The 14,271-nt window shown below is 33.5% G+C and overlaps 2 protein-coding genes across 2 annotated transcripts; one reads left to right on the forward strand and one right to left on the reverse strand.

The window, feature by feature from the left end:
• Window positions 1-1,257: 1,257 nt before the first annotated feature.
• On the reverse strand, window positions 1,258-8,674 carry LOC105332733 (uncharacterized). Its single transcript, XM_066069448.1, has 8 exons — window positions 8,410-8,674; window positions 5,265-5,368; window positions 4,286-4,354; window positions 4,131-4,196; window positions 3,694-4,031; window positions 3,342-3,527; window positions 2,893-2,934; window positions 1,258-1,883 (listed from the first exon to the last, which is right to left on the reverse strand). The coding sequence occupies exons 3-5, from the start codon at window positions 4,304-4,306 to the stop codon at window positions 3,810-3,812; spliced, it is 309 nt and encodes a 102-aa protein (XP_065925520.1). The 5' UTR covers window positions 4,307-4,354; window positions 5,265-5,368; window positions 8,410-8,674; the 3' UTR covers window positions 1,258-1,883; window positions 2,893-2,934; window positions 3,342-3,527; window positions 3,694-3,809.
• A 104-nt stretch (window positions 8,675-8,778) lies between these two features.
• LOC117688314 (uncharacterized) lies at window positions 8,779-13,686 on the forward strand. Its single transcript, XM_066069453.1, has 5 exons — window positions 8,779-9,219; window positions 10,458-10,595; window positions 11,537-11,666; window positions 12,235-12,429; window positions 13,304-13,686. The coding sequence occupies exons 1-5, from the start codon at window positions 8,861-8,863 to the stop codon at window positions 13,490-13,492; spliced, it is 1,011 nt and encodes a 336-aa protein (XP_065925525.1). The 5' UTR covers window positions 8,779-8,860; the 3' UTR covers window positions 13,493-13,686.
• The last annotated feature ends 585 nt before the right edge of the window (window positions 13,687-14,271 follow it).

The following is a 14,271-nucleotide window of genomic DNA, read 5'->3' on the forward strand; positions in this document are numbered from 1 at the left end:
TGTGGTTTAAATATTTCAAATAAATATTGATTGTATTTGAAATCATTCTATGGGAGTCTTACTTGTTATTTAAGTGCTCTGGGGCTCTTCCTCTCTGGCTTTTACCGGTATATCTTAGATAGATAATATAAGCTGTCTCGAGGATGATAGGACTAAGACACACTGTATCAAAATCTGGGTGCTGGGATATGCACTTTATGTGCTCGTTAATGTAGTCCGCCACATAATGTTCAAATTCATAGCAACAAAGACATTCCTTAAATGTAGGTAGAATTGTACAGTTTTCACAAGTACACCAATTCAATGATGCTCCTCTCTCATTCACATTAACTGCAGGTGGAGGGGCATCATTCTGGGCTTCAATTTCTTCCTCTGTAAACTCTGGTTCAAATTGATAGCCCTCAACTTCAATTTCATTGTTTAATTCACTTTCTGACGATGACATTTTAACTGCGTAACTGAGTGCTGATTAACCAATGTGCCAAAATGCAATGTGTCTCACTGACGTCGGCATCAGTGCTGCCCTCTCTTAGATGCTTAGAGATAACCCAGCAGGGAGGTAATGATTTTATCAATATGGCGGCTCCCATGGATTGCAAGAATTAGTTACTTTTAATGGAATATCTTCTCACTGAGGAAGCTATGTCTAATTGGCTTTACAAAATCATTATATACATCAAACTGACAAATTTGAGCCCTTGATAATTTTTTCCTGTTCACTTCCTTTAAATACAATTATCATTTCATTTTACATAAGTTAAAATGTGTTAAAACACGGGGTTTTTTTTATTCCACACCAGAGGAAGTACAGAAAACGTGTTAATTTTGATCTCTCCTCAGCATCTAATATATAAGTATATTGTTAAGAAAATGGTTTAAAATATGATCTAACAAATTCAAGTTTGGATTATCAAAGATGGTTTTTGACGCATATTATGATAACTGATTGTTACAAATGCCAATATCAGTTTTAAAGTTTGAAAATCTTAACAACTCTTTGCTAAGAATATTGAAATATGTTACAGTGAAATGTTTGGAAGTCCTAACAACTGGTTGGCAAGAATTAAGCAACGCATTAAGTTATCTCTTCGTAAGCCTTCACAAAACCATCTAAAATACTGCTTGTTTAGAACATCAGAATTAAGGTTCAAGTTCACAACTCTTGTCAACTTTTGTTCTTGTGCTAAGAATGCCAGTATCAAATTTAAAGTTTGTACGCTTTACCAAATGTTTGGCAATAATTAATCAAAGAGTAAATTTCAAAGATTACATGTCTTTTATTAAATTGAAATAGAAACGTCTTAACAATAATTATTGCTTGTCAAGAATGTCAGACGTTAAGTTCTCAGTGTAAACTCCTGACAACTGGTATATCACATTGAAAATAAACCACTTTTTTCCCAACCATTCTGTATGTCTTGGTTACCGGTACTTAAAATGTGTTGATTAGAGATTATGTAAGAAACCTTCAACATAATTAATGAATACAATAAGTGCTTGCGCTATTATTTCACATGTCCAAGTTCAACAGATTTCACTGTTTAGAGTTTTTTGTTCTGCAGGTAATACTCAAAAACTTTCTTGATGACGAGTTGACATTTTCATTGTCAATAATTAATTATAAATTCTTTATTTGACGCAAAAAGGACAAAATAAGTACCGGGTAATTGTTTTTCATCTCTGCCAAATTGTTGAATGTCTTTCTTATTCAGCGCAAAAGAATTTGCATTTATTTGAGTACTGCTAAAGTTTTCATCATTTTTCCCAGTGACGTTTTGCAGTATGGGAGTTCGTCTATCTCCAACACCCCCTGTACACGCTGTGGTTGGTGTATCAACAACCGCGGCTGTGATAAGTTCCTTTTCTGGTGTGTTGGCAGTAGCCTGTAAATTAGCATAATTATGTAAGTGGTATAACTGATTCAAAAACTCTTTTATTTATTCAAATAAAATTTGTAAGCATGGTGTCCTGCCAGTAAATGACTTAATCAAATTAATACCCTTGAATCCTTACATTATGAGAAGGAGCTCTGCTAGTCATACAGTGAAATGTGCTTTTAAACTCTTTATTTCAGATACATAGGCATTAATGGAGGCTGGATGGTTAAACAAAATAACAATCAGATCTACCTTTCAGGCATGATTTTTTGCTTATAACTTTCATTTAATAACTAAAAAATCCATGTGTTTTAGCTTTGAAAATTAAGTGTTTTGTAAAATATCTATACAGAGCTCTTCTGTTTAAGGAGATTAATGAGATGTAAAAATGGCCAAGACCACCCAGCCCTCTTGAGCAGAAAAACACAGTACTAGGTTGTGATACCCAAGGGTGTGTTACCAAATTTGTGAAATTTCATAGTCCAATCTCAAGGACTTTACTGTTTTGCAGTGTGTAATTTTGTATGTAAATATTTTTGTTTAAAAATATTTGTTATTTTATATCATTTTACACAACTTGAAGTGTAGTAAAAGGACCAAAATGCCATGAACATGATTAAGCTATTAATTATTTAACGTAAAATGTTTTATCTTACAAATTCCAAAGACCCACTTACATTTTATAATGACCAAAATGACAAAAGGTGTACTTGACAGTGCCTTATACAGTATAGTGATATAGAATATTAGTGTTTTGTGTAAGATACTGCAATGCAAAATTACTTACATATGCAGTATGTAGTTTTGATCCTTCAGAGAGCTTGAAGAGAGAGAGAGAGAGAGAGAGAGAGAGAGAGAAGGGGATGTGAAAATGGCATGCTTGGAATAATCTACAATTGTTATTCTTTTACAAAATAATATAACATTTCTTCTGTTGTCAAGCAAAATAGTCTTGGTGATATTTTATTAATGACTTAAAGATATATGACTACTTTGATTTTGATATATAACTGACCTTTATATTTGAGATATTTTCAGGCTGCCTGCAGGTGAACGCCTGTAAAATGATACTAAAAATGTGAAAAATGTCATATGTGGTCTTAAATACTTGAATATAAACCCTTTATATGTCATGCTTTGAAATTCAAATTTTAATGTATTGACTTTTGAAAACATAGAAGGAATTACTGTTTGACTCCTAAAATTAGGCAATGTATTAGATAAATATCATTAACATCATAGGTACGTGCACGAGTACTTTATTTTCTATAAAATCATTTACTGTACAATGTTGACCCTTCAATACTTCATTAAGTTAAACACTACAAAGTAAAAAACTTACATCTTATCTATATATGTCATACCATGCCTAGTGCTGTTGAATTTATATGAATGGGTGGAGGTAGGTCGGGTTAGATGCGTGCATTACCAGATGTGTATAAAAAACAAGCTATGTGTTCATACCACAACATTAAAAAGCTGATATACGTTGTTGAAACTGTCTCTCCTTATTTCACCAGCAAAACATTTCTCATGACTGTTAATTCCTCAAATTGCAAAGTTCTCAAGCTGTTGAAAGTTTCGTCATTTCTTGATAGGCCAAGAAATGACAAAGCTCCCTGTGACAGCTTCTCGTACAGGAAAACCTTTCTGAAAATAAAAATACCATATATCCAAGGCAATCGTTGTAATTTCTCCAATTTCTTCACAATTTTTATCTTAATCTACTGTGATATCTTGTTTGCGTTTACCATTTTATGCTTAAGGTTGTTTTGTTTTGAACAAATATAACGTTTAAATTTTAGGTAATTTTTACCTTGTTTTGCATTCTTCTATCTCCGTGCAGAGCTCCTGTAACTGAAGCATAACATGATCGATGCGTACAATTACCATCAATGAACTCTACCTCTGCATCAGGGGAAAAAAGGGTCTTCAGTTTTCGCTTCTTCTGTAGCTGGAGGAAAGTTTAGTTTCATTTATTTGCGGTTTTTTTAATAAATTTGAATTGAAATTTGCAAAAAGTTCTGCCAGATGTTGGGTGTTCAACTTCCTAATTGCCTTCGACTCCGATGCAAAGTTGATGGCTGACAGGGGAATGTTAAATTCTCCCATGTATCGCTGTCTGGCTTCTTCTGCATACAAGTTTGGCGAAATCTGAAATGAAGCAGTACGTTTTCTAAAAATTTACCTTTAAAAGTTTTGTTAAGGTTGTTTTTACATTTCAATGGGACATTCTGTAACATTTATACAAACCTTGTTGTCTTCATTTTCCTCTGTAGAAGCTTTGTTAGAGTAATCTGCTTCCATATTCTCCAAAGTCTATTATGATAATATTCACAATATCTGATACACATGTAGCTTTCCTGTGTGTTAAAAAATCGTCTTGATATATGCATAAAATAACTTACATCATTCAATGTTGCATCCATGGTAGAATCTAGATTGCTCTCCTCATTCCCATTACACACATCTGTAAGCTGTAAATAAAAAAAAATTACAATACATGTAACATGTACCTATTTTTTAAATCAATATTTGCTGCAATTTTAGTATCTGGGGTCGTGGATTTACACTTTTGATACATAAATGCATGAATCCAAATATTTTCAAATGAGGGTGGGGGGGTCAGCGGAGTAATTTTTATTGCAAAGGGAGAGAGGAAGCGCCAGTTCAAAGCTTAAATTCTAAACTTAACTTGTTATGTTCATTTTAGAATTTGAATATACCAAAGAAAGGATGACACAGACCACTTACTGCTTGCATGAGCTTGAGCCCTTAACACCAACTTTGCATTCAGAGTTCAATTTTCAGAATTCCTGTCGTTTCACTGAGTTAGGTAGTTTCAGAAAAAAAACAAAAACAAAAAAAAACCTAACAGTGCAATTTTATTTTTTTTAAATTTCAACAACTTTGATGATGATGTTTTGACAGAGGTATTTCTACAGAGCTCCTGCGAAATGCTATGGAATGCCCATTTTTTTCAACTGGTAATTGACTGTGCATTCAGTGAGTGCTCATGAGGAGTGATTCACTTCGCATTCTTTGCTTGCACAGTGCACACTAGACACTTGTAGGATATCCTGTGTACAAACATGTATATCAAAGATGCTGAGACACATACATCTACTTCGTGAACAGGCTACCTTTAACACTGCTTCAAATGCAGAAACTGTTGTTTTGTAACAACATTGTAGGCGACTTGTTTGATTAACTGTGCACACATTAAAATTTGTTCATTTTTTATGACCAATGCAGGACTGACTTCAGTACATTACCCCTTTCTGGTATTACATGTGTTTATAATGTTAATTAATTCACAGAAGAAAAAAAAATTTCTTCCACATGTTAACATAAAATACTAACATTTTCTGCATAATTTTTGCTTACTTTGAATTGTTCTTTGGAGACTTTGGGCTCTTTCAATTCATTTATCTCTGCTTGCTTTCATTTACTGGAAAGTTGTGGCTGCTGAATGTGGTTTACAATAAGACCTACAAAATCAAATAGGATGTGGTCAGGCTTGGAACAATAGTTGATTAAAATAGTTAAAAAGAAATTTGCTAATGAATTGGGGCCTAAATCATTTTTAAAATAGTCGATCTATATGGCTTTTGAATGATATTAAATTAATTGACATGAGCCTGTATCTATACATTAATTTTGCAGAACATTAATATTTTTAAGTGACAGTTACGGTAATATATGAAGAGTGTATATACTGGTACATATGCGCAGGAGTCAGCAATCTAATGAATTTGTTATATATAAATGAGAAAGAGGCAAAATTCTACCTGTGAGCTTTGCGAGCGAAAAGCATCAACTGCTATGCAAGCGAAGCTTGCAATTGTTACTCATTTATTTACCGGTACAACAAATTGATAAAATTGTTGACTCCTGTTACATTTGTTTCTTTAATTTTCTATCAGCAAGAACCCCCCCCCCCTTCACCAGGTTGTGAAAATAGTTACCTTTAACAGGTCCAGCACAATCTCCAGATTTAGCTATATAGCTTGAATAAGCTAAATAGCTTTATTTAGCTATTCAGAGTAGCTTCATTTAGCTATTTTGTCATACATTTTTCTTAATAAATGTGTAATTTTTTCAGAATGTATAAAAAATCGCACTTTAGTGCAGTGATAATTTTCAAATTTGAACTGTTCTGTAAACAATGCATGTAAAGATTACTCATAAGTTTGCGTCTTCTTAAGAGACTTTGCACTAAAAGTTTTGGGGTAACTGATTCATGACCACACAGTTACTTCTTGAATGAAATATAAAGGAGGTCAGTTATGGAAAACAAGATAATTGATTGGTAATAATTTATCACAATGAGAAGAAATCATACTTATCCATGCCTCATTGCACACAAAGTGGTGAACAGTTACCCAAACAATGGAAATATATTTTTTGGCTTAAGGATGACGTTTACTCAGAATGAAAAAAAATTCCACTGATGATATTGAAAAATCAACTATTGTGTGTTATAGACCTTACATGGTAGTGTTATTCTTCACTTTCAAAAAAGTAGGTCAATGACCTACTTTTTGAGTTAATGACCATTGAATATTTTTTGAAAATTCAAGAAAAATCCATAAAAATTTTACACTATGATTCAGATTTTTTTAATTGTGAAAATAATACAAATTGCTTAACTCTTTAACAAATGAAATACAGTTTATGAATGGTAGTGACATTAAATAGATACAAAGCATTAAATTTTCATTCACAATTTTTATAGATATTCTAGTCCGAATTTCCTCTATCAGTTTTCAAATTACTACCCATTTTTGATTCAATATAACAAAAAACTGAATGATGATAATGCTAAATCATTTATAGTATTAAACAAAGTATATTGACTTTTCTCTGCTGGTATAAAATTTATATGAGGTCAATGATCAAAATTTTGAGATATGGTGTCTTTTATCATTTTTAAGCATTTGTCAATATTTTTGTAGTGTGTGCCATACAATTATCTAAACGAAAAGGCAAGATAAAACCAACAGAAAATATGCAAAATTATGTTGACTAACAAATAAAATCTTAACTTTAAATATTAAAGTACTACAAAAAATATTTCAGTGGAAAACAAAATCTGAAAAATTTAGTCCGAATTTCCTCTGTTTTGCCAAAAGTCAAACTTTGTCAGAGCCTGATTCCATAATTTAGTAAAAATATCGAGTGTTATATCAATAATAATTCATTTCATAAATACTTTTTGTATTTTAAACAAATTTTACTCATGAAATTGAACTTTTTAACAATCACCATTTGAGAACTCAAACTTTGAGTAAACAACGTCCTCAAAAGTGTTTAAAAGCTGCAGTGTTAAAACTATCTTTAATTTGGGTCAAGTTTATAATGGTCAATGGTGCAAATATCATTTTATATGAGTAGCAAGTTAATTGCGATTTTTCTTCCATATCTTACAATTAATATTTTCTTCAAAAACTGCATATATATAGCTTTATTATGCTATTTTGAATAGCTTTATAAAGCTATATAGCTTTTTCAAGCTATATAGCTAAATCAAGAGATTGTACTGGACCTGTTTAAACAGTTTGAATGTTTATAATTTTAAAGTACTTTTTTGTGAACTACAAATGATTAATCATAAGGCTTATAATTTGTACTTTAAGGCTATTTTCTTTAGAGAAGTGGACGATTGGCTGTTCGTTCGCTCTAAAACGCGTTCGCCCTTGACGCCGTTCGCTCTAATTTTCGTTCGCCCTAGGTCCGTTCGCTCTTGACGCCGTTCGCACTGTGTCCGTTCGCCTTAATTTTATATAGGATTAATAAATATATATATTTTTCTGTATTCTGGGCAATTTAAACATTTTGAAAGATACATAATGTATATAATTAATGAAAACAATACCGCCCTTTCTACTTCTACATAATAATCACCATGGTTGACAGTAGTTTGATAAAGTTACATGTTCCATTTCCGTATACATGTATATCTCATTTAGAGATCAAAGGATTGTGTTATGTAAATTCTTTAAAGATAGAATATGTGATAATCATCTGCTAAGCTTCTGAATGAGCCAATTAAAGTCCCAAATTCTTTAATTGTTCAAAAAACACCAAGCGAATCATTACAAAAACAAGAAGACGGTTATCGACAATTTACTGCAATAAAATCTTAAAATTATACCAATAACGTCTTTTTTGATGAAGGAAAAACATATTATATACGAATAATTAATAAAAGTTAACAAGTTTTAAGTTGAAAGTAAATGAAATAACTAATAATATGGTTTATTTATAAACAAGGAGCGAACGAGGTTTAAGGCGAACGATTATTTGGGCGAACGATAATTAGAGCGAAGGGACCTAGAGCGAACGGACTAAGGCGAACATGTGGGTAGGGCGAACGCACCGGATACCGAAGTGGACAGGCATAGCCTGCATCCATGGATGTAGGCCATGCCTGTCCACTTCTCAAAAGAGAATACTTTAAGGCCTATCATAATCCTATATAATTTGTGCTTAATCTTTAAAAAGTCCATATCTTTCTACGTTACATTACCATGATTACTTAATCCTACTGAATCGAGACTTTTCCCAGCTGATTACCGCAAAGAAACGTCTTGAAAATCAATGCCATTAACAACTCTCATCCTTATTCAGGCATGATGTTTAACATGATGGTGATGCTAAACTATTGGCATCCATCACAATAAAGAGTTATCGGAACACCTTTCAATCCATTCTACGATAAATTGCAGCGTTTTGTAAACAGGTCTGATTTCCCTCCATTTTGTACACAAAGCACTCGGAACTACTTTCGTTTTCAATCTTCGCTATATTCTCCATTTTGTACACAAAGCACTCGGAACTACTTTCGTTTTCAATCTTCCCTATATTAGATGAAAGCGAAGATTGAAAACGAAAGTAGTTCCGAGTGCTTTGTGTACAAAATGGAGGGAAATCAGACCTATTTACAAAACGCTGCAATTTATCGTAGAATGGATTGAAAGATGTCTTCCGAATCATCATTCGTAAACAGACGCGCAGAACTACCCCGTTGCACTTCTCAATGGACCGATGATGACCTGAAAACCCTACAGATCGGCGTTGTGCAGTCGAGAGCGTATACACCGAGAGAACTGCTCTCGTGCATTGTGAACGAAACAATCGAAAGAAGGGCGGCGAGAATTAAGGACCATTTGATGAAGTATATGCCGCCTGGTTTGGCCTTGATTGATTTTGATGACTTCTACTCTGTACAACACGACAAGTGTCGCTCCATTTTGTACAATGCTCAGAGTCTCCCGATGTCCTACAGATTCAGAGCTGAACCCCTGCAGGAGTTTGCAGAGGATGCTTGGCGACAATCGTAAGCTGTTTTTGATAAAGTTTTGATGTACTCCGTTTTAACTATAGGCCTTGTGTTAATAAGATTGAAGAAATTATAATGAAATTGATGGACCAGATTTCTGAATCTCTAGTCAGGTGGAATGCATTCATAACAGCTAGTACTGTAAATCAGAGCTCTATACACAGTACACAAGATCAAACAAGTCTGACAACCACATTCCTCCTTCTTGAACGATCTTATATGATTTTGCTATATTATATAACCCTAATTCGATCATTGTAGCAACCGTCAGGTTATAAATGACATATGACAAGTCTGAAAACAAGTTTGATATTGTAATTAAGTGTCAATTCATTATAAGCATGTTAAGTATAGACATGTTTTCTGTAAATACAAGTAGCCCAGATTCTTTCCCCTGGCAGGAGCTTATAAATATAATTGTCAGTTATAAAGGTTCAGGTAAGTTTATTGGAGTCGATTGTTGAGGTGGTCACACGTTACGATTTTAAAATCGATTTTCAATTGACAAAACTTTCAAAATATTTTTGTTGTACAGGATAAAGTCATTGTGACGTTACAATTCTCACCAGAGAGTCGATTGAAAATTGGACGCACTTCAGATTTTCAATCGACTTTAGACTTTGCTTTCAATTTTCGACTTAGGTGGTCAAATGATATAATTTTAGTCAAAAGCAAATCGAATGAGAAAATCTGATGGCAAAATCTGATGGAAAATCGTACCGTCCGACCGCACCTTAGGGTTGATGTTGGCAACAAACATAGAACACATGTAACAGGTTCAAAGTGGGACAATGACGCACGCATGGATTCAAAGTTGCATGGGCCTCCTGAGATTCTTAGCTGGGTGCTCTATCAACTAGCTGAGCTATACGGTGCTGGTGATTGTAATGAATTATTTATCATCAGGTACCATATATATTTTGCATGTTTTTCACAATTATTACCTTATAAAGCACAGCAGGACTTGAATGCAAAGCTTACTCTATTGAAAAACAACCCCATTAGTGAAAAGCAGTATCATTTTTTTTAAAAATCTAAAATGATTGTTAAGCGCGGGCAATAATAGTAACATCCTCATCTTTCCCAGTGCTGTATTACCATCATTTTTATTAAGCAGTGAAACTTGTTTGTCTAGCCTGCCATCTACTTGGCAATGCCTTATATGCCCCTCCCTTGTATTATTTCATTGTATGTATAAATGACAAATATAAAATTGACTGTTGATTGATTTACAGGTTTCAAGTCCATGGCGAACTGTTCTGTAAGCAGTTGATATACATGAGCTGGCTAAGAGACACAGGACACGCCATTACAGATCACATGTTTCTGCAGCTGTTTCAACACTTCACAGCCATGTTTGGCCTTCATTCAATGTAAGTTAGTGTCATTAGACACATATTGTTTCAACATGGCAGCATCCGATGTTTACATGTCTGTACAATACTCATTCCGAATAAAATGGTGCATTAGCATATCATCAATTTTCGAAGAATTAATTTGCTCAAAAATCAAGTTAAAAATTTTGTGATCACTGTCACAAACTTAATAGAATGAAATTGATACAGCCTTCAATATATTTTACTCAGTCTTGTACTTATCACTTTCTATTTTCCCCCAAAAAAGAAATGACTTGCATTTATAGTGTGAAATATCTTGTTACTGCGAAACATTTTAACTTATTATATATCTTGAATGATTGGTAATGGAGACATTGATTATTTCATTTTGTTATACTTTCATGTTAAATACTGAAATCTGATTGGTTAAGAGGCAGTTCATAATCCTTTCTATTACCCTCAGCATTAGCAACGTACTTAGCAACGGGTAACATTAAAAATTGTTACATGCGCAAAAATTATGCGCATACAATTCGCTGTAGAATTCACGTTATTCCTATATAAAAGCAGTAAAATTTGCTTAAAAATTAAGACATTCAGTATAACAAATTAAATAGTGCCTGTTTGGGAGGAAACAAGTTGAAATTGACACCCCTCGAAAACCATTGTCAACTGACGCGAAGCGGAGGTTGACAATGGTTTTCGAGGGGTGTCAATTTCAACTGTTACCCTCCAAAACAGGCACTTTTTATATAATGTTTGAATATATTTGATTCAGCACATTTCAAAACAAATATTTTTGTGGTTACAAATTATGCAGAAGCTCAGTAATGCGATTAGTAAAGTAGACCAGGGAGCTGATAAATTTTGCCAAAAATGCTGAAAAGGTTTAAACTTTAAGGCAAATAATGTTATGCATTTACAATTACATGTACTGTACTACTGTTGTCTTAATATGTTAACTTGCTTTGTTATAGAACTTCCTCTTGTCAGCCACCACATACTTCTACAGTGTGTGGCATGGAAGTTTGCTCATCCCCGGACCTGACTTTTTATGATCTTCCAAGCTGTGATAAAGACAACACTAAATTGTTTGCAGTGTGTCGGGTAAGCTTATAGAAAAAAAAATGTTAGAGAGATCTAAAAGGTCAGGGGCATGGGAGATGGAGAATGTTAGGAGAGAGAGAGAGAGAGAGAGAGAGAGAGAGAGAGAGAGAGAGAGAGAGAGAGAGAGAGAGAGAGAGAGAGATACCATGACAGAAAGCAGGCAAAAAAGTACATGTACCATGTAATTAGCATGTTGTTTTTAAAAATCTAATCAGTTTGAGTCAGTTCAAGTCAGTTTAAGTCATGTTTGTATTATAAACAATCTGTTAGTTTTGTATTTTGTGGATGTATTAAAAAGTCATTGTTATAAATACTGTAAACATACTACATTTGGCTGTGTATTCTATTTAGCGCTTTTGGCGGAATGCGGCCTCCGCTAAATCAAATTCATCACTAAATGCCATGCATACATGTATAAGAATTGTCACATTCAAGAATACGCTAATTCAAATTCCAGCCAACTTGTTCAAAAACTAATTTTCGCCAAATATTGTACCGGCCAAATATAATACGTTTTATACAGAACTGTAAATTGTGTATCTTGACTTTTTTACCAATATTATCACAGGTCCAAAGAAGATCTGAAATTAATGACATTCCATTACAACCATCATCAAAAAGGCTTCATGCAGAGAGACAAAGGGAGATAACTCATTTAGATGCTGAGGTCATAGGTCAGCATGGCGGGGACCTCTTGGCCCACTATGCCTCCAGATCCTCCAAGCAACAGAGCATTCTGGGATTGATAGTGCAAGGGACCAATGTGAGTATAACATGAAACTCATTTCATTGTATGCATGTGAATAGAAACTTGCACATCAAGTATTAAAATTCAAACCTTTAAAGGTGTTTTGCAGAAAATATGATCAAAATCAAACTTCATGTTTTTCAATCCTATTTACATGAAATTATATTTACATCCATGACAAGTTTTAACTTGGAGTTGGTCATAGTTTTCAACTGGCAAGCAATCATTATAATTGTGAATTCCTAATCAATGCAGGGAATTATTAAATCTATGTTGAATTGCAAGAAGCACCCTCACATATTTTAGAATGCTATTAGTATATTTTGTGACAGTTGTTAGTTAACTTAAATTACAAGAATATGTTAGTGCTCACATGCGCGGATCCAGAAAATTTTTCCAGGGGGGGTCCGAAGGATAATTGTGTTTCCCAGGGGGGGTCCGAGGCATATTTTCGCGATAATTTTACTATGTAAATTTAATAAATTTTCATTTTCCAGGGGGGGTCGGGACCCCCCCGACCCCCCCTTTAGATCCGCGCATGGCTCATGATTATGATACAATAAGACAGAATAAACTACTCAAGTAAAATAAAGAATTGACAGTACTTCTCAGGTACCTACAAGCAGAAAAAAAGAAACAGTATCATTTACTGAGTTGCTTAATAACATAATATTTTTAAATATTTATAAAATATTGCAACTTTCTGATACAGGAAATAATTACTAATATGTCTAGAGAGAAGGAGTGTTTATGGGTTAAAAAGAGAGAAGGTACTTCTTAATATGAGAGAGAGAGAGAGAGAGAAAGAGAGAGAGAGAGAGAGAGATGCCAAATGCCAATATATCTTATATAACTGATATCAATGTCTGGTATTTTTTTCCAATGACAGGTGACATTTTCCGAGTTCTCTTGTACAGCCATGGATTATGAGGCCCTAACACAGGGAGCTCCATCATATCCTGAGGGGACAGGACCCCAGATGAAGTTGAGTAAACCTTACAACATCTTGAGGGCTGAAGACCGCATCCATTTGATTGAACCACTCCTTAAGCTTGGATTTCTACAGTGTTCATTGTGAATTTCATCTCATTTTACAGAAGTGACTTTTGAAATTTTGATGATTTATGTACATTTATTTACACCAACATGAATTATATTAATTCAAAAAGTTGTTACTGATTGATCGGATGGTAATGCTGATGATGCTGAAAAAGTGTGTCATTTGTGACGATAATTAACATGATGATGATGACAGTTATGATGATGTTAAATATAGTAATAAACTGATCCCTTTAAATAATTTAATTAAAATTAGACTTATAATATTGATACAAAAACTCGTAGAGAAAAAAATACTAACAAGCTGCAACACGGATGCAAACGTTTTATATATACTAAGTAGATGTATAATGTATATGTAGAGACGGATAATGTTACTGTAACAGTTAAAAATATGTTGCGCTATAGACTTGTATGCTGCATTGCAACCGCCATTTTAGATTAAATTTTTGCAATTAATGGCTCATACAGTAGGAGAGAGAATGTCTTGTCCTAATCAATGCTACTTTATTTCAAACCGCTGATCAAGTACTATAGAGTTACATCAAAGCTTGTTATAGTTGCGTGTAAGTTTAGAAATCTTTATATGCGATACTAGCGTTGTGGATTATCAAAGTTTTCAGGGATCAAATTTCGTTAGATTGTCAATTTCATACGGATTGTTGATGATATAGTTGAAGTCTTCAAAAGTATAATTATAATGAAAAGAATATAAAACAGTCAAGATTAAGTACTAGTAATTATTCAATTTCAGCCATTGGGATGAAAATAAAATGTGTGTATCAGAACGGAAAAAAA

The sequence above is a fragment of the Magallana gigas genome, chromosome 1 (genome assembly GCF_963853765.1).
Source record: "Magallana gigas chromosome 1, xbMagGiga1.1, whole genome shotgun sequence".
NCBI lineage: Eukaryota > Metazoa > Mollusca > Bivalvia > Ostreida > Ostreidae > Magallana > Magallana gigas.